This window comes from Elephas maximus, chromosome X (assembly GCF_024166365.1).
Source record: "Elephas maximus indicus isolate mEleMax1 chromosome X, mEleMax1 primary haplotype, whole genome shotgun sequence".
NCBI lineage: Eukaryota > Metazoa > Chordata > Mammalia > Proboscidea > Elephantidae > Elephas > Elephas maximus.
Genome location: NC_064846.1, coordinates 96969491 through 96989130, shown reverse-complemented (window position 1 = coordinate 96989130; position 19640 = coordinate 96969491). Strand labels below are relative to the sequence as shown.

The 19640-nt window shown below is 38.7% G+C and overlaps 1 protein-coding gene across 4 annotated transcripts in view; it reads right to left on the bottom strand.

Annotated features, from left to right (window-relative positions):
• Positions 1–19640, bottom strand: part of HDAC8 (histone deacetylase 8) — a 307774-nt gene that overhangs the window by 144221 nt on the left and 143913 nt on the right. For 3 of the 4 annotated variants that reach the window (XM_049873305.1, XM_049873306.1, XM_049873307.1), the window contains exons 8-9: positions 3753–3925; positions 719–813 (exon numbers count right to left, since the gene is read on the bottom strand). In XM_049873305.1, the coding sequence (XP_049729262.1) occupies positions 719–813; positions 3753–3925 (268 nt within the window). Of the gene's footprint in view, positions 1–718; positions 814–3752; positions 3926–4640; positions 4763–19640 lie in introns of those variants that run through there. The other variant, XM_049873310.1, reaches the window with a different exon arrangement.

The following is a 19640-nucleotide window of genomic DNA, read 5'->3' as shown; positions in this document are numbered from 1 at the left end:
GCTGTGACGACATGCTTCCTGCCAAGTGTAGGGGTGGATGGGAATAGAGGGGATTATCAGCACACTCACAGGCCCCAGGCAGCTTTGATTAGCTTGTTTTGGGAAAACTAGCACAGACATCTTTGACTTGGAAAACTTAAAGCCCATCTCATATAGCTAAAGAAAACTCACAGGACATGTTTCACATTTGGGATTGTCCTGCCCTGATTTCTGTATACCAGTAATTGCTAGAAAAACACCAAACCTTTGCAGTAATTACGTGCTTTTAAATTTTACAGTAGTCAAAGACACTTGAGAGTCCAGGACTTCCACTGAAGAACATGTGCTACATACCACCTATGGGACTTTTTTCAAAAGATGAGAACCCAGCTTATATATTTTAAAAATAGTCCCTTCCCTTTGAGGCTGGGAGATGAAAATATACACATTTTCGGAAGAATTCTCTGTGTGGACAGGTGACCCCTTCCCACAGTCTCTGTAATTAATCGAGAAATTAAAGTGCGTTGGCCTTTGAGATCTCTTGTAAAAAAAAAAAAAAAGGCAGAAGGTCTTGGATATTTTGGAACAAGAGTCCACTATTCTGCCAAGACAGTATGTTATTGTTACTGGAGTGTCTCTCAACAGAACGGTATTGAGTGGTGAGGATGTGATTTTGATTAGGTGGGATGACTCAGCTCTTCCCCTTAAAGAAGAGAGAACTTGTCAGAGCCTTACTTACCTCATGATCTGGGATCTCAGAGGATAGTGTTTTCCCTAGTATGACCCCGGTCAAGTATGTCCAGCATCGAGCCGTGTTGGCAAGGTTGTAGCCTCCTGTCTCCGTCAAGAATTGTGAAGTTAGGAAAGAATAGTCACAAAACAGCAGGAGAGGAAAGGGGAGTAAGGAAGGAGAGAAAAATGTTTTAATAGAAGGGCTAAAAACACAACTTCAATGTGCAGAATTTCACCTAAATATCCCTTTATGATATTTTTAAACCACCTAGCAGGAAATCTTTAGTGGACCAGGCAGATCATGTACAGTGTAGAACTGGGAAGTCCAAGGTCTGCAAAGATTAAAGAAGCTATCATCTCTAAATAAATATGCACCTGAGGAATGCACTCTCCACAATTCCATCAAGAGCTATCAGCAAGATTTAGATCTCTGGAACCCAGATCTCTTGAGATGAACCACCTAATGTGAAGGTTTCTGCAATGAATTTTGCAACAATTCCAAAAAATGACTCCTGGGTGTGATTTATATTTTAAAGCTATTGGAAGATATAAAAAATAGCCTTAAAAAATCCAGGAAAGAGAAAAAGAAAATGCTGATAGAGACAGACTTTCTTCTTTTAATATCAACATTCCTTTTTCCCACAAAACAGATCAAAGAGAACTGAGATGAGGAAGGCTCTGCTTATTGATGCTGTGACCCATCTTTTCAGATCTTGCCACAGTCACCCAGCAGCCATATTATACTATCTAATAATCAGCATATTTTGTGCTGAAGAGATGCACTCTGCCATGCCAGCATTAGAATGTTAGCTTTCAGCTAAGTTACAAGACTGTAGGGATAAAATTGAATTATTTTGTAACACCAATGCAGCTTAGGGGAAATGGAATCAGGTCTATTTTAGGTACACTGGCCATATAATTTGTCATCAAAACGGTTCACTTTTAATAGTAACAGAGGACACTATTAATAATTACACTGGGAGAACAGGTATAAACTGGGACATATGGTCACCCTTTTTAAAAGCCTTTCTACCACTTGAAAAGTAAGGGATGCTGGGGTTTCTCGAGTGCATTTTTTAGACCTCAATAGGGTCCACTGAGGCTTGGGAATGTGGTTCTCTCTACTAATTGTCTATCTGTTTTTAGGGGCTGAGAATTTTTAATTTCTAGAGGAAAAATCGAAATAACAAAAAGATTGCCCTAAAGCATACTCGTTACTAAATATTACTGGTATTATTCCCTCTAAAACTCCTGACATGGCAAAATCTGAATTTATAAGATAGATTTATTGTGCATCATTATTTAATTTCAAAAAGAGTGGCTATACGTTCTGTTTACCTAATATACTCTGATGCTCATAAAATACAACTTGATTTGCAAAAATTCCATTTATGTATAAGTATTTTCAGGAATACACTTGTAGCATAAGAAGAGGTATGCTTATATATTCAAAACCAAAATTTTGGGCTGACATAGCAGAGACTTTTGAGAATAACAGGCTCTTTATGTAAAGGCTATTGCCTCAGACAAAATCGGAATTCTCACAGATACATGTTGTAGAAAGGTCTGCTTTTCTCCCCCTAGCTGTACCTGAGAGGGCACTGGTGGTTCAGTGGTAGATTTCTCTCCTTCCATGCTGGAGACCTGGGTTTGATTTCTGGCCAGTGCACCTCAGGTGCAGCTACCATTCATCTGTCAGTGAAGGCTTGCATGCTGCTATGATGCTGAACAGGTTTCAGCAGTTTACAGACTATGAAGGACTAGGAAGAAAGGCCTGGCAATGTACTTCTGAAAATCAGCCAGTGAAAACCCTATGGATGACAATGGTCTGATCCGCAGCCAGTCATGGGGATGGCGCAGGATCGGGCAGTGGTACGTTCCATTGTGCGTGGGGTGGCCACGAGTCCGGAGGCCAACTCGATGGCAGCTAACAACCACCACCACCACAACAGCTGAACCTGTATCATAATCACCATCCTTAGTGCCATCAAGGAAAGTAATATGTCACACAGTACTCATCAATTTTATTCTTTCCTTGGGTTGAAGTTAGTACATTTTTGCCAGCTTTTAACCCAATAAGAGGTTGTCTCCTTGTAAGCACCTTCGATTTTGATTCCTCTAGGGTTTCAGGCTGCCAAAGGGCCAGGTTTGCGTATTGGTATTGAATGCTCATTCATCTACATAAGGCCTCCCTCTGATTTCTTCTAATTTGTATTTTAGAATAGGTTGACAAAAGCAAAAAGAAAACCAAAAAAACTATTAGCTGTTCCTTAATACATATATTTCAAGCTTGATTTGCTTGACCGTGTTATTTTAACACACCAATCCATTTCTCCAATGAAGTAAAGATTGTGTCAGGTAGGTAAACAGAAAATTCTAAGCAAGGCATCTTCAGAGGTGACTGACATTGTGAAAGGTCCCTTTCACAAATGTATAAACGCTTCTATTGAATAAACCCAGGTTTTTGTTGGTCAAGTAATACAAAGTATCAGTACACACTGAAGGCAAGAATGTCCAAGAGTCTCTTTGGAACTCTCAATTTTGCTTCATTGTAACAAATTTATGCTTTCTTTTGAGAGGATGGGGGCTGTTCTTGAACTCAGTTTAGATATGTACTTCATGTGTTTACTCTTATATATAAGTAAGTTTGGAATTTTAATATTATACTTTCAAAAATATACAGCATCATTTCAAAAAAGGATTATTAGAACTGAGAATCAAAGATGATAGTGAGAGAAGATAGGTCAAAGTCCACTGGGGTTAACATCCTCTATTCTTATAAGACCTGAGGTAACCTTTACCCAGAGAATCTTTGCTTCAGGAGTTGAAACAGACTTTGGAGTGCCAAACCAAAGAGAAGTGTGTTGGAATACTTCCGTTTTGCCGAGCTGTGGAGGTGACAGATTTCATTGACTCAGGCTCTTGGGCCATAGGCAGGTTGATATTATTAAATTTAAGAAAACCAAGTTTAACTCAGTGTCAGTGGAAAAAAATGTGGAGGAAGGTCAGCATATTCTCCTTTGACCTTCCTTTGTACTCACCTCCTCCCAAAATGAGTGTTGCCAATTGCCACTGAAGGATGTACTTAAGACACTTGCCAAGTCCCACTGGAGTCATGTTAAAGGAGCACATGGGATCCCCAGCTATTGTATCAGCTCCCAGCTGTAAGACCACTGCTTTGGGATTAAAGGCTACATATACCTCCTTTAGTACACTGTAGAAGAGAGAAAGGATACAAAATGTCAGAAAAAGATAAGTTAGTTTGGTCTGGGCATGATGGTAAAAAAAAAAAAAAAGTAGTGGTGGGAAAATTGGGGAGGGGGGAAGTATAGTTGAATTAGCAAATTGTTCCAAACCCCTCTCCCCCCCCAAAACAAAAAACAAAACAAACTCATTGCCATTGAGTCATTTCCTACTCATAGCAACCCAATAGGACAGAGTAGATTTGCCCCATAGGGTTTCCAAGGCTGTAAATCTTTACGGAAGCAGACTGTCACATCTTTTTCTCTTGTGGAGTGGCTGGTGGGTTCTAACTGCCGACCGTTTGGTTAACAGCCAAGCTCTTAATGACAACCTGTCAAAACTTATCAAACTGTCCATTTAAAAAGGGTGAATCAGAGTGTATGCAAATTATAGCTTAATAAACCTCACTTAAGAAAAAAACAAAACTTCCCCCATCTCCATCCTCTACAAGGAACAAATCTGCCCTTCTGCTTTAGAACTCAGATTTGCTTTAAATATTTGTATTAATTTAATTGAATAGTCTTGGGATATAGTGTACACATTTCCTCTATTTTACAACTTGGGAAAACAAGACATACAGAATTAAAGATTATTTCTGGTAACTTAAGATTGCAAGTGTACTTGGAGTTTATCACCTAGTTATCAATGGGGCCTGCGGGTGAAAAGTATAGATGTTATCGGCTTACTTTTTATTGCACAAAAGGAATCCAAGGATATGAGATGCTGTCCTCTCAAATTCACATGTAACCAGGTATTTTAGCGAAGGGAACTGTAACAATGGATCCAGAAGTATGAATCTGAAAGCACCCTAAAGAATAAATTGTACTGGGTAATGTTGAGTGTAATTTTGGGTAGAATCATTCAATGATATCAAGTCGAGCTAGCTGCTTTTTGCAATAAAGCTTTATAGACAAAAAGGAAGATGTCAGCGTGGCAGATGACCTTAGTAAGGTTTCCAATATTATAATTAATTGAGCACTGAAAATATCCAGAATGAATTCCTAGGAGTTATAAGGTCCCTGCTCTCAAGGGGCTTACGATCTACTTTCCAGACAAAACGCGTACCAGTCCTCAAGGGCCTGAGTAACTCTTACAGAAACATATAAACAAGTGCAAATTAACATACTTCAGAGTTGAGAAAATACAGAGTCAAAAAGTGATAAAAAATGTTGGGGTTAATGACGTGCTCATATTCAACATGTCAAATTACAGCAGTTCAGAAAAGACAGAAAGATCCCAGATCCTTCTGAAAGGCAAAAGGAATTCAGGGACATGAAAAGCTGTTCTCCCAAATTCGTATGTAACCAGGGCATTGAAACTATTGAAAGGTGCTCAGACCACAGATGTGTTCTTTGAATCAAAGGGCTGTTATGTTTTCATTTCTCATCTATACAGAGACAACTATTTAGTGATTTTGGAGATTAATAGAATGTTACAAAAATTATGGCATATGATCCTTAACATAGGGATATTCACATCTATACTCCCTTTCATGTGCTTATCTCCTGGGTGCAGGGGGAAGATAAGCCATCTGAATAGTTAGCCAGCCTTCATTGAGCATCTACATGTACAGAGCACCCTACGAGCTGCTGCTGGGGTACACAGAGGAAGGCATGGTCTCTGTTCTAAAAGGTTTATAGCTTAATGGTGAAAGTGGGCGGGGGGGGGGAAGTAAGCAAGATTAACTTCTAAAATTCATTCTTTCCCTCTCTTAGCACACATTTACTGAGTGCTGACTGGTGCCCAGCATGTAACTGTACCAGATGCTGCAGGAACAAATATGAATACAGCACAGCCCCTATCTTCATGTAGCTCAGAATAGAGGGAAAGAACCAATCTAAATAAATAATTAAAATACAACAGTAAATGAACTATCAGAGATGACACAGAGGAAGGAGTAAACAACTTTTCCAGAGGATGTTAGGAAAGGCTCCACAGAGGGAACTCTTGACTTAGATCTTAAAAGATGAGAACTGCAATGAGAATTGTTACATACCTATCAAACTGGCTAAAATGAAAAATAGTGATAATGTTAAAATGCAGGTAAGGATGTGGATAAACTAGATCACGCATACATTGCTGGTAGGAATGTAAAATTGTACAGCCCTTTCTGGAAAATAGTTTGGCAGTTCCTGCCACAACTAAAAATGGGTTTGCCATGTGATCCAGTTGCACTCTTGGGCATTTATTACAGGGAAACAAAGGCTTATTTTAGCATAGGAATTTGTACATGAATGTTCATAGCAGCTTTGTTTGTAATAGTCCAAAAATTGGAAAATATCCAAATGTCCTTCAGCAGGTGAATTGTTAAACAAACTGTGGTACATTCATACCGAGAAATACTACTCAGCAATAAAAATGAATGGACTACTGATAAAAAGCAACAATTTGGATGAACCTCAAGGAAATTATGTTGAGTGAAAGTCAACCTCAAAAGAATATATAATGTATACTGCATGATTCCATTTATGTAGCTTTTGTGAAATAACATATAGAGATGGGTAACAGATTAGTGGTTGCCAGGGGTTAGGGATGTGCATGGCTATAAATGGGGTAGCATAGGGAGACTTGTGGCGATGATACAGTTACATGTCTTGATTGTGGTGGTGGTTATGCAAGGCTACACATGTGGCAAAATGGCATACAGCTACTGCAGTGGGTTGAATAGTGTCCCCCAAAATTCATGCCCACCTGAAACCTTATAATGTGACTTTATTTGGAAATAGGGTCTTTGCAGATGTAAAGTTGTTAAGATGAGATCATTACTGGATTAGAGTGGGCCCTAAATCCAGTGACTAGTGTCCTTATAAGAGAAGACACACGGAAACACAAAGAAGAAGGTCATGTGAACATGGAGGCAGAGACTGGAGTGATGGAGCTGCAAGCCAAGGAATGCCAAGGATTGCTGGGAACCACCAGAAGCTCAGAAGAGGCAAGGAAAGATTCTTCCCTAGAGCCTTTAAAAGGAGCGTGGCCCTGATGACACCTTGATTTTGAACTTCTGGCCCCCAGAACGGTGAGAGAATAAATGTTGTTTAAAGCCACCCATCGTGTGGTAATTTGTTATGGTATCCCAAGGAAACGTGCATGCACATGTATAACTGGTTAAATCTGAAAAAGCTCCAAGGATTGTACAATGTTGCTTTCTTGGTTTTGATATTGTACTATAGTTGTGCAAGATGTTAGCATTGGGGGAGGCTGGAGAAAGGGTGTGCAGGACCTCACTATACATTTCTTTGAAACATATATGTAGATTTGCAATGCAGTGTAGATTTATTTGCAATAAATCTATAACTCTTTCAAAAAATCTATAATTATTTCAAAATAAAAAGATTAGGAGTTTACAGGTATGTGGGATAGATGTAGGGGAGTTGGAAGCAAGGAGCAGGTGGCTATGGGGGGGTATTTGTAGGGAACTCGGTTCAGAAAAGGAATAGCACATGTAAAAGCAAGAAGGCTTAAACAGGAGTGGTGGGAGGTGAAGCTCCAGAAATAAACAGGAGTTAGGTCACAAAGGGACATATATGCCAGGCAGGCTAAGGAGTTTGGATTTTTGTTTAAAGGGTATGAAGCTCCTCCAACGTTATATGTGTGTGTGTGGGAGGTCATGATTAGATTTACATTTTAAAAGATACTCTGGCTATAGTGTAGGACACACTGAAGGAGACAGGGAGGTTGATCAGGAGGCTTTTGCAACCAGCCAGACCAGAAATGTTGAGGGCCTGAACCAGCAATGGCAGCAAGGATGGGGAGGATGAGATGGACTTGAGAGATATTTCACCGTGGAATTGATAGGACAATACATATTGACATATGACGATTTATGATGGGGTTTCGTTCTGGAGACTGTCGCCAGTCAAATACCTCTTTTTTTTTTTTTAGTTTTCATTATTATTGACTTTTACTATCAGTGTCTTTATAAATCTGATCTTTGAACATCTGAGAATGATAATATCAGCAAATTATGCTCTGCACAACATTTACATAGTACATATTACTAGCAATAAGATGCGCGCGCACACACACACAAACCAGATGGTGGTAAGTGCAGTTTGTTTAACTCAAATGCATTGTAAGTCAGGGACTACCTGTATAAGAAGAGCATATGTATATATATATAATATAAAACATTCATGAGTGTTCGATATTTAGGAGAGAGAAAAGGATGAAGGAAGGCAGGTATTTGTGGAACAGTTGTTTTAATTATAGCTACATAGGAAAACTGAGTCCTCAGGGAGTTTTGATGAAGAGGGCTCTTGGACAGATAGTTCATCCATCCATCCATTGCTATTGAGTTGATTCTGACTCATAGTGACCCTACATAGCAAGGTAGAACTGCCCTGTAGGGTTTCCACGGTTATAATCTTAATGGAAGCAGACTGCCACATCTTTCTCCCACACAGCAGTTGGTGGATTTGAACCACTGACCTTTTGGTTAGCAGTCATGCACTTAACCACTGTGCTACTAGGGCTCCTTAGACAGGTAGAGAAGAAGGTAATTAGAAGCTTTGGGAAAAAGGTAGGGTATTGTGTACAGACTGTAAAACTTCAAAGTTACTAGAAATGAAAACATGTTACAGAGGAATAAATGGTGGACATTATTAAATTCAAGACTGGAAGTTTTCATTTGATTTGACAATCAAATGGGAGCCACTGGCACGGATGAGATATGTACTGGTGTTGTTGAAAAGTAATGATTAGAAACTTTGACTTTTGCTGTTGCTTATAGGGTTAAAGTGAAGAATTTGGAGGCAAAGGGGTTAGCAAAAAGGGTATTAAGCCATTCTAGACATAAGGGCAAAAGGAAGCAAGGTGTAATGGTTAATTTTATGTATCAGCTTGAATAGGTTTCCAGTGATTTGGCCAAACATTAGTCTAGCTGCTGTTCCGTAATGTAATGTGACGTGATGTGTGTAATGTGATATAATGTAACGTAACTCAGTGTAGTGCAGTGCAGTGCAATGTAATGTAATCACCTTCCAAAATGTAATCTAAAGTAGTGGAACCAATCAGTCAGTTGAAAAGGGAATTTCCTTAGGGTGTATTCTGCCTCCAGACAATAAGTATTTTGGCTGAACTCTTGCTTTCTCTTCACTCTGCACTCTTTCTGTCACTGACCTATGGATCTTGGGACTGTAGCCTGTATAAGTCTCCAGTCTGCCACCTGACCTACAGATTTTGGACTTGCCAGCCCCCCACAATCGTGTGAGTCAATTCTTTGAGGTAAGTCAACCTCTTTCTCTATATTTAGATATACAGATGTAGAGAGAATACATGCAGTAGTTTTTCTAGAGAAACTTGACTAAGATACAAGGTAAGGCAAATTTGGAAAAACTTGAGAGGACTAGGTGACAGAGTTGGGGGGAAGCAGTCAAAGGAGAAAATGTACTATGCCCATTCCTTCAAAATTCACAGGAGGTGGGATGAGGAATTGGAATACTCACTTTCCTGTTGCTACTCCAAAACCACTTATTCTTCCCTGTCTCTCATCAATCTCTCCTCTTTGGTAGTCAATGTCATTTGTTTATAACCGTTGCCTTTGAGTCAATTCTGACTCATAGCGACCACATGTGGTACAGAGAAGAACTGCTCCATAAGGTTTTCTTGGCTGTAATCTTTATTGGGTCGCTATGAGTTGGAATTGACTCAATCAATGGCAATGGGTAATCTTTATAGAAGCAGATTACCAGGTCTTTCTTCCATGGTGCTGCTGGTTGGGTTAGTAGTTGAGCACAAACTGTTTGTGCCACCCTGGGACCTTCATTTGCTTATGTTGTTGTTATTGCTGGTTGTTATGAAGTCAATTCTGGCTAATGGTGACCCCATGTCATATTTTATTAAAGTTCTTACTTACAGAAATACAGTGTAACCTTTCACCTTCCTTGGTCCACAATTTTCCTGTCTCTCTCTTTTCTTGTTATCATTCTTTGTAGTTCAATACTTACTCATTCTCTCATTCACTCACTCACTCAAACCCTGACTTATGCACCCACTATTTATTCCTTCAGGATGGATTACATCTCAGCATAAAGAAAACAAAAATCCTCACAATTGTACCAGTAAGCAACATTATGATAAATGGAGAAAATATTGAAGTTGTCAACGATTTCATTTTACTTGGATCCACAATCAACGCTCATGGAAGCAGCAGTCAAGAAATCAAACGATGTATTGCATTAGGCAAATTTGCTGCAAAAGACCTTTTTAGAGTGTTAAAAAGCTAAGATGTCATCTTGAGGAACTAAGGTGTGCCTAACCCAATCACCTCATATGCATACAAAAGCTAGACAATGAATAGCAAGATTGAAGAACTGATGCCTTTGAATTAAGGTGCCGGTGAAGAATACTGAATTTACTGTGGACTGTCAGAAGAATGAACAGATCTGTCTTGGAAGAAGTACAGCCAGGATGCTCCTTGGAAGTGAGCATGGTGAGACTTCGTCTGACTTACTTTAGACATTTTATCAGAAGGGATCAGTTCCTGGGGAAGGACACCATGCTTGGTAAAGTAGAGAGTGAGCGAAAAAGGGGAAAACCCTCAAAGAGATGGATTGATACAGGGACTGTATCAATGGGCTCAAACAGTAATGATTGCGAAGATGGTGCAGGACTGGGCAGTGTTTCGTTCTGTTGTACATAGGGTTGCTGTGAGTTGGAACCGACTCAACAGCATCTAACAACAACAACATTTATTCCCTATGTGATGTGCTAGAGGTGCAGAAAAAAATAAGAGCCGAGGCGCTTATGGTTCAGTAGGGGAGGGAGACAGGAAAACAACTATGGTAAGTGCTATACTATTTATTCATTAATTCAACAAATGTTAATTGAACGCCTGCTATGTACCAGACATTAGGTTGGGCAACGGGTTTACTGTTTGGGACAAAAGAGACTTAATATCCACCCTCTAACCTTTCTGATTCTTAGACATCACAGCTTCTTCACTTTTTAAACAGTAATGTCCACCTCACTCCACTTTAGTTATTCCTAAGGAGGGCCACATTTCAGGGCCTGTTATGGATTGAATTGCGTCCCCTCAAAATATGTGTTGTAAATCCTAACCCGGCCCTGGTGGTGTAGTGGCTAAGAGCTACGGCTGCTAACCAAAAGGTTGGCAGTTCAAATCTACCAGATGCTCCTTGGAAACCACATGGGGGCAGTTCCACGCTGTCCTATAGGGTTGCTATGAGTTGGAATGGACTCGAAGGCAATGGGTTTGGTTTGGTTTGATACGTGTGGATGTAATCCCATCTGGGAATAGGGTTCTCTTTGTTATGCTAATGAGGCCATATCAGTGTAGGGTGCGTCTTAAGCCAATCACTTTTGAGACATAAAAGAAGCAGATAACACACAGAAGCAAGCAAGACTGAATGGGGAAAATATAGATATCACCTGGAGATTTCCAAGGAACACCAAGAGGAATGTTAGAGAAGCTGAGACAAGGATTTTCCCCCAGAGCTGACAGAGAGGGAAAGCCTTCCCCTAGAGCTGGCACCCTGAATTCCAACTTCTAGCCTCCTGAACTGTGAGAAAGTAAATTTCTGTTTGTTAAAGCCACTCACCTATAGTATTTCTGTTACAGCAGCACTAAGAAATTAAGACAGGGCCTGATAAAAAAAGTACAGGATGCTTCACTTTGACAACCTTGAAATCTGAATGACTATTTCTGTCTACAATTTTCTATCCTTCTACCTCTCTAATTGATCTTGCTGTTTATTCTCATTATAACTCCTGTTCCCTAGTCTTTTTCTTATTTTCAAAGTCCACCAGCCTATCTTTTGACTTCACTCTGTTCACTACTCATTTTGGAAAATATAGTTAGTCATTTCAAAAACTCTTACTAGCACCCTTAATTCCCTCACATCTTTGTCCTTTTTGTCTTCAAAAAAAAAATTTTTTTTTTTGTCTTACCAGTCCTTAAACACCTGGATAAACTATACTCTCAGATTTTTCTGCTTCTGTTCTTGGGGTATTAAACACTGCTGGAGAAAACTGAGAAATCAAAACTAATTGCTTCCACTAAAGTTTATGCTTACAACTCCAATTAAACAAACTCCATAAACATTTATTGAGTGATTAGTATGTGCCACTCCCTCTCTGCAGCTTGACAATCCTTCGCTTCACTTCCAACTGGTCTGATACTTAAAAAATACAAATATGATAAGAGTACATTCTTAATGAAAAAATCAAATATAAAAGTTTATCAAATAATAGTGAAAAATTTCCCTTGCTCCGTTTTCACCCCCTCACCAAAGGTAACTGCTGATGAATATTTTGGTATGTATCTTTCCAGATCAAACTTTTTCTGCCCCATACTTAACTGAGTTAGTTGAAGCTAATGTATCATGAGTACATATCCTGTTCCCTTTTCTCTACCTGGAAATGTCTTCCCTCATATTCCTTCACTTCCTTGAGGCTAATTTCTCTACCTGGGCCCTAAACCCTCTTTCCTGTTGCTTTAAGGACCAAGTACCACCAATGAGCTCTCTCTCTTACATTTTAAGTCTCTGCCTTCCTACTGACTTAGTTCCTTTAGGTTATAAATTGCCCACCTCTCCCTCTCCTTCTCAGCACTGCCAAACTTATCCACTTCCTGGCAAATTACACATACTACTAAACTTATTGCAATCTGGTTTCTGATCTTACTGCCCTTCTGGAGGTATAGAGACCTCTGGGTCACCATGTCCAAAAATCTTCTTTTTGGTTATCTTTTTCAACTTCTCAGAAGAACCTGGCAGTTGATCCTACTCAAAAAATCTACAATTCATCATCAAAGACTATGGCTTATTAAAAAGAAAACTTAAAAACTTAAAAAAAAAAAAACACAGCTTAATTGAGACAGAATATTATGAACAACCGTACAGCAACAAACTGGATAACCTAGATGCAATGGGTAAATTTTAGAAGTACACAATCTACCCAAACTGACTCAAGAGGAAATAGAAAGTCTCAACATACCCATAACAAGTGAACAGATTGAGTCAGTAATCAAAAACCTCCCAACAACAAAATAAATAAATAAATAAAATCCTAGACCTGATGGCTTCACTGAAGAATTCTACGAAATATTTAGAGAAGTACTGACACCGAAACTGTTAAAACTCTTCCAAAAGATAGAAAGGAAAGGAATACTCCTTAATTCAGTCTATGAAGTAAACATATCCCTGATACCAAAACCAGACAGAGACACCACAAGAAAACTAAGGGTCCATATCTTTTATGAATATAGATGAAAAATCCCCAATGAAATAACTAGCAAACAGAATCTGACAGCATATTAAAAGAGTCATACACCATGACCAAGTGGGATTTATTCCAGGAATGCAGGGATAGTTCAACATTAGAAAACCAATCTACATAATACATCACATCAATAGAACAAAGAAAAAGAACCACATGAGCATCTCTAAGGATGCAGAAAAAGCATTTGATAAAATTCAACCCCCTTTCTTGATGAAAGCTCTCAAGAAGATTGGAAAAGAAGGGTGATTCCTCACTATGATTCAGGGCAATGAAAAGCCAACAGCCAATATTATACTTCATGGAGAAAGACTGAGAGCTTTCTCCTTGAAATTGGGAATAAGACAATGGTGTCCACTCTCAACGCTTCTATTCAATAGTGTATGAGAAGTTCTAGCCAGAGCAGTAAGACAAGAAAAGAAATACACTGTATCCAGATTGGAAAAGAAGAAGTAAAATTATCTCTATTCGCTGGCGATATGATCTTATATATAGAAAATCCCAAAAGAATCTGCAAGAAAGCTTCTAGAGCCAATGGAGGAATTTAGCAAAGTTTCAGGGTACAAGGTCATCAACAACAACAAAAAGTCCGTTGGGTTTCGATACACCAGCAATGAGAAATCTGAAAGGGAAGTTAGGGAAATAATTCCATTTACAATAGCATCTAAGAGAACAAAATATCTAGGGATAAATTTAACTAGGGACGTGAAGGACTTATATAATGAAAACTATAAAACACTGCTGGAAGAGATTAAAGAAGGCTTAAAGAAATGGAAAGATGTTCCATGCTCATGGATTGGGAGATTTAATATTGTTAAGATGTCAATATCACCCAAACTGATCAACAGATTCAATGCAATTCTATCAAAATTCTAACATCTTTCTTTACAGAAATGGAAAGACTAATCCTCAACTTTATATGGCATGGCAAGAGGCCCCAAATAGCTAAAAAAAAAAAAAAAAAAAAACAGCAATGTTAAAAGAGAAGAACAAAGTAGGAGGATCCAAACTTCCTGATTTAAAACATACGATAGAGCCCTGCAGTGCAATGGCTAAGAGCTCGGCTGCTAATCCAGAGGATTCATGCCTCACACAGCAGACAAAAACAAATTCAAAATGGATTAAGGACCTAAACATGCAAACTAAAACCATAAAATTCTTGGAAGAAAGTGCAGAGGCAAGTCTGTCAGGCCTAGCTTTTAACAATAGATTATCTAATGTAATAACAAAAGCACAAACAGAAAAGACAAAATAAATAAATGGGACTTCATACAAATTAAAAACTTTTATTCATCAAAAGACTTTAACAAAGAAGTGAAAAGACAAGCTACGGACCAGGAGAATATCTTCACAAACCATATATAAGAATCTAAGAACCGAAATATATCTAAAACTTCACAATTTAACAATAGAAAGACAAGTAACCTAATCATAAAATGGGTAAAGGATTTGAAGACATTTCACCACAGAAGACATTCAAATGGCTACCAAAACCCAAAAAACCAAATCCACTGCCGTCAAGTTGATTCTGACTCATAGCGACTCTATAGGACAGAGTAGAACTGCCCCATAGAGTTTCCAAGGAGTGCCTGGTGGATTTGAACTGCTGACCTCTTGGTTAGCAGCCGTAGCACTTAACCACTATGCCACCAGGGTTTCCATGCTCTTCAACATTAGCCATCAAAACCACAATGACATACCATTTCACTTCCACTAGGATGGCTAAGATAAAAACAAAACAAACAAAAAACCCAGAAAAAATAAAATTTTAAACAAAACCAGCTTAATTGATATATCATTCACATACCATACATTTCACCCATTTGAAGTGTACAATTCAATGGCCTTTAGTATACTCACAGATTTGTGCAACCATCATCACAATCAGTTTTATGACACTTTCATCACTCCCAAATGAAATGCCGTGCGCATTAGCAATTACTCTCCATATCTATCGCCCCTACTACTCAGCTCCTGACAACCACTGATCTACTTTGTCTCTACGGGCTTGCCTTTTCTGGACATTTCATATAAATAGAATCATATAATATGTGGCTCCTGTGACTAGCTTTTTTCACTTAGCATAATCTTTTCACGGTTCACCCATGTTGCAGCATGTATCAGTACTTCATTCCTTTTTATGACTGGATAGTAGCCCATTGTATGGATATGCCATATTTTATTGTCTGTTCACGACAGGAGCCTTGGTGGTCCTGCTATGAGTCCCAATGGACTCGATGGCAACGGGCTTGGTGTTTTTTTTTATTGTATTCATGATTGAAGGAGCCCTGGTGGTGTGGTGGTTAAGTGTTCGGTTGCTAACTGAAAGGTCAGCAGTTCTAACCAACCAGCTGCACCATGGGAAAAAGGTGTGGTAGCCTGCTCCAGTAAAGATTACAGCCTTGGAAACCCTATGGGGCAGTTCTACTCTGTCCTATAGCATTGCTATGAGTAGGAATCGACTCCACAGCACATACTAACAACAACAGTGGGTGTGAGGTGGTATATCATTGTAGTTTTGATTTGCATTTTCATGATGACTAATGATGTTGTGTGCCTGTTCATGTACCTTAGACCATTTGTATATCTTCTTTGGAGAAATTTCTATTCCTTTGTCCATTTTTTTAATTGCATTATTTTTCTTTTTATTATTGAGTTGTAAGAGTTCTTTATATATCCTAGACAAAAGACATTTATCAGATACATGATTTGCAAATATTTACTTCCATTCTGTGGTTTATCTTTTTTACTTACTTGATAGGGTCCATTGTAGCACAAACATTTTAAATTTTGATAAAGTTGCTTGTGCTTTTGGCATCATATCTAAGAGACAATTGCTTAATCTAAGGTCACAAAGATTATGCCTATGTTTTTATAATTTTATAAATTATAATTTTAGCTCTTATATTTAGGTCTTTGATCTATTTTGACTTAATTTTTGTATATGGTGTGAGGTAGGGTCCAACTTCATGCTTTTGCATGTCGATATCCAGTCGGCTCAGCACCATTTGTTGAAAAGGCTATTCTTTTCCTATTGAGTTATCTTGGCACTTTTTGTGTAAAATCAATTGATCATAAATATGAGGCTTTATGTCTGGACTCTCAATTCTATTCAACTGATCTATAAGTCTATCTCTGATTACTATAGCTTTGTTGTAGGCTTTGAAATTGGGAAGTATTAGTCCTCCAACTTTGTTCTTTTTCAAGATTATTTTGGTATTCTGGGTCCCTCGAATTTCCATACGAATTTTAGGATCAGTTTGTCAACTTCTGCAAAGAAGTCAGCTGGGATTTACTCCATTTGACTATGCTGAACTGTCATCTTATCTCCTCTCTTTCCTGTTTCTGCTAATGACACCCTCATCCTTTCAGTCACCCAAGTTCCAAACTATAAAGCCCTGTGGGATCCCTCCCTTTCCCTGCTCCCCTTCCATTACCAGTCTTTCTCCAGTCTCTCTCCCATTCCCTCCTATCCACTCTTACTACCTTAATCTAGCCCTCATGACCTCTTTTGTGGATTACACCAACAACCTCCCAGTTAGGTTCTCTGCCTCAAATCTCTTCCCTCTCCATCACACACACTACCATCAAATTAGTTTTCCTTAAGGATGGTTTTGATCAAGCCACCTCCTTTCTCAAAGACCAGGAATACCGCTCTACCGGGTTTTTTGTCTTTAGATAGAGCTTAAAATTTTTAGTCTGTGATTCAAAGTCCTCCATGATCTGACTAAGGAATACCTTTCTAATCTAATTTTTCAATAACCCCTTAGCCCCTATTATTCTGTAGGCAAACTGAACTCTCCATTGTTCACCTCACTCACCTCACATTTTCTTCCAAGTATACTTTTTGTCATATTCTTCCTAGTGCCTGAAAGTCCTCTATATCACATCCATTCCTTAAAGGTTAGCTCAAATTCTACCCACTCCCATGAATAATAATGGTAACGATAACATCTATTGAGTACTTTATTCAAAACAGAGCACTGTTCCAAGCACTTTACATGTATTAGCTCATTTAACCCTCAAAACAATTTATAAAATAGGTATTGTTAATCCTATTTTACAGTTGGAGAAACTGCAGTATGGAGAGGTTAAGAAATGTGTACAAGACCACACAGCTATTAAGCGGCAGAGCTGGTTTTCAAAAGCAGGCAGATTGGCACCAGAGTCCATGCTCTTAACCACTATGATATATCTGCCTACATGACTTACGAACTACTATGTATCAGGTGTTCTGCTGGGTTCTTCACACACATTATTTAATATAACTGCAGCAGCAGCCTCAGCATTATTGTTTTTGAGTGTTAATCTTCCCAAATAAGCTCTGATCACATTATTTCCTCATTCTAAAACCTGTAGTGGCTCTCCATACACTTATAAAATATAGTACAAATTTTCATAGCTAAGAATTATAGCTCCTCCATGATATGGTTCCAACTTACTTTTCCAATCTCACGCATGGTACAGTCCAGCAAAATTAAACCACTGCTGTTTTTACACAGCTCATCCTCTCTGGACTTTGACCTTGTTTAGAGCATCCTTTCTACAATCTCTGTATATTCAAACTTGACCCAGATTTTATAAACACACACATTCACACATTTTGGAATGATACACTAATTAGCTACCCTTTGGGACATGGCTCAAATGTTACCTCCTCAATTAGAACTTTTCCTGAAGTATTTTCTCCCTTCTTTGAATGACCACAGTATTTTAACTCTTATGGTTCTTATAACTTTCTTTGTTTTATTTTAATGTGTGTGAATATGAATTTGTGTATATATATGTGTTTGTGTGTCTATCAAATTCTTAAATTTTCGCTAACTTCCCTGAGGGTAGAATCAATACTTTACACATTCGATGAAAAGTCATTAAATGAATAATGAATGAACTGTCACTCCAGATTGCTTTTGGGAGTTTACCTAGTCCCTGTAACAGTACTGTTTGCTACACTGCAAATCATTAATTTTACGTTTTAGGAAAATATATCTTATCCAGAGAGGAGGGGGAGGGTGGGCACCTCATTATGCTGTATTAGTAACTTCCCTGTAAACACACAAGGTGGTCATTTGAAATGCAATTTTCCTGATGAGAAACCTTATCTCTCAGTATTCAGCAGTCTGGTTTTCAGACAAAACTCCAAACTCATTGCCGTCGAGTTGATTCCAACTCATAGCGACCCTATAGGACAGAGTAGAACTGCCCCATAGGGTTTCCAGGGCGTGGCTGGTGGATTTGAACTGCCGACCTTTTTGTTAGCAGCCAAACACTTAACCACTACGCCACCAGGGCTTCAATTTTCAGACAAGGTTATGCAAATGAGGAAGAGAGGCTATGGCAGATGTCTCTACAGGAATTAATTTGGGGGAGAGGTTTGATGCCAGAGCAGGATAAAAGCCAGGTGTGATGACATTAATGATGCTTTTAGGTAAAAAACAAAACAAAACAGAACATTTTATAGTTATTTTCTTTTATTCCATCAGGGCAGACAATGGCTTCTATTGTATGGCCTTGAGGTCATTCACTGGTGCCACTTTACTTCTAATACCAGGGGCCGAAAGTGTTTTTTGTTTGTTTGTTTTTAAAAATAATTAAAGTACTAAAAGATTCATCATAGGACAATGAGATGCTAGAATAGATAGTGGTTAGCCTCAACCCGGTGCTGGTGGTAGGCTGTGGTGACCCTAAGTTGTCCCTTCAGACAGACCTGTGTTGGATGCATTCCCTGCCCTGCTCCCAGCAGGTTGTCTCCTGACTTTCTGGCTTGCATACCAGCCTAGACCAGGCTTATCATCTTCATGTTTCCAATGAGCACTCTCTAGAAATTCCCTCAATAGAGATTAAAGAAACGAGACATTCAAAGTTGAAAAACCAAGAAGGGTAGGATGCAGAGGGAGAGAAGAGAGAAATATTTTGTTGCTAATGCTTTGAGCTTCCAAAGACAGCCTGAATAAAGTTATTGCCAGCAGCAAAGCCCCTTTCTAAGATAAAATTTGAAATCTATTGCATTTGATGAGATTCAGAGGAGGACTGTGTTAAAGCCCCAAAAGTATCAGTAATCAGTCCCAAATGGGAGTTGTTCAAATTTTCACAGGTATTTTTTTTTCTAAATTCTGTCAATCCTATCTATCTCAACTCAAGTACTGCTGACGCATTCTGCAAAAACTCAATCTGCCAGGGGATGCAGCATAAGGTAAATGCCTCACCGACTCCTGAATATCTGTTACAAATGGCTCAGAGACACAGAAAATTGAGAGAGGAAGGCTTCCTTCTGCTATGAGGACAATGCTTCATTTTGTTTGGGGCCACGAATGCCTCTTGGACATATCTGGAAGACAGTTAATTTCCTATAAGTTTCTCTTTTTAGTATCAGACAAACTGTACTGGTTTCATGAACATCTATAATACAAAACAAAACAAAAAGAAAAACAGAAAACACAATCCCATAA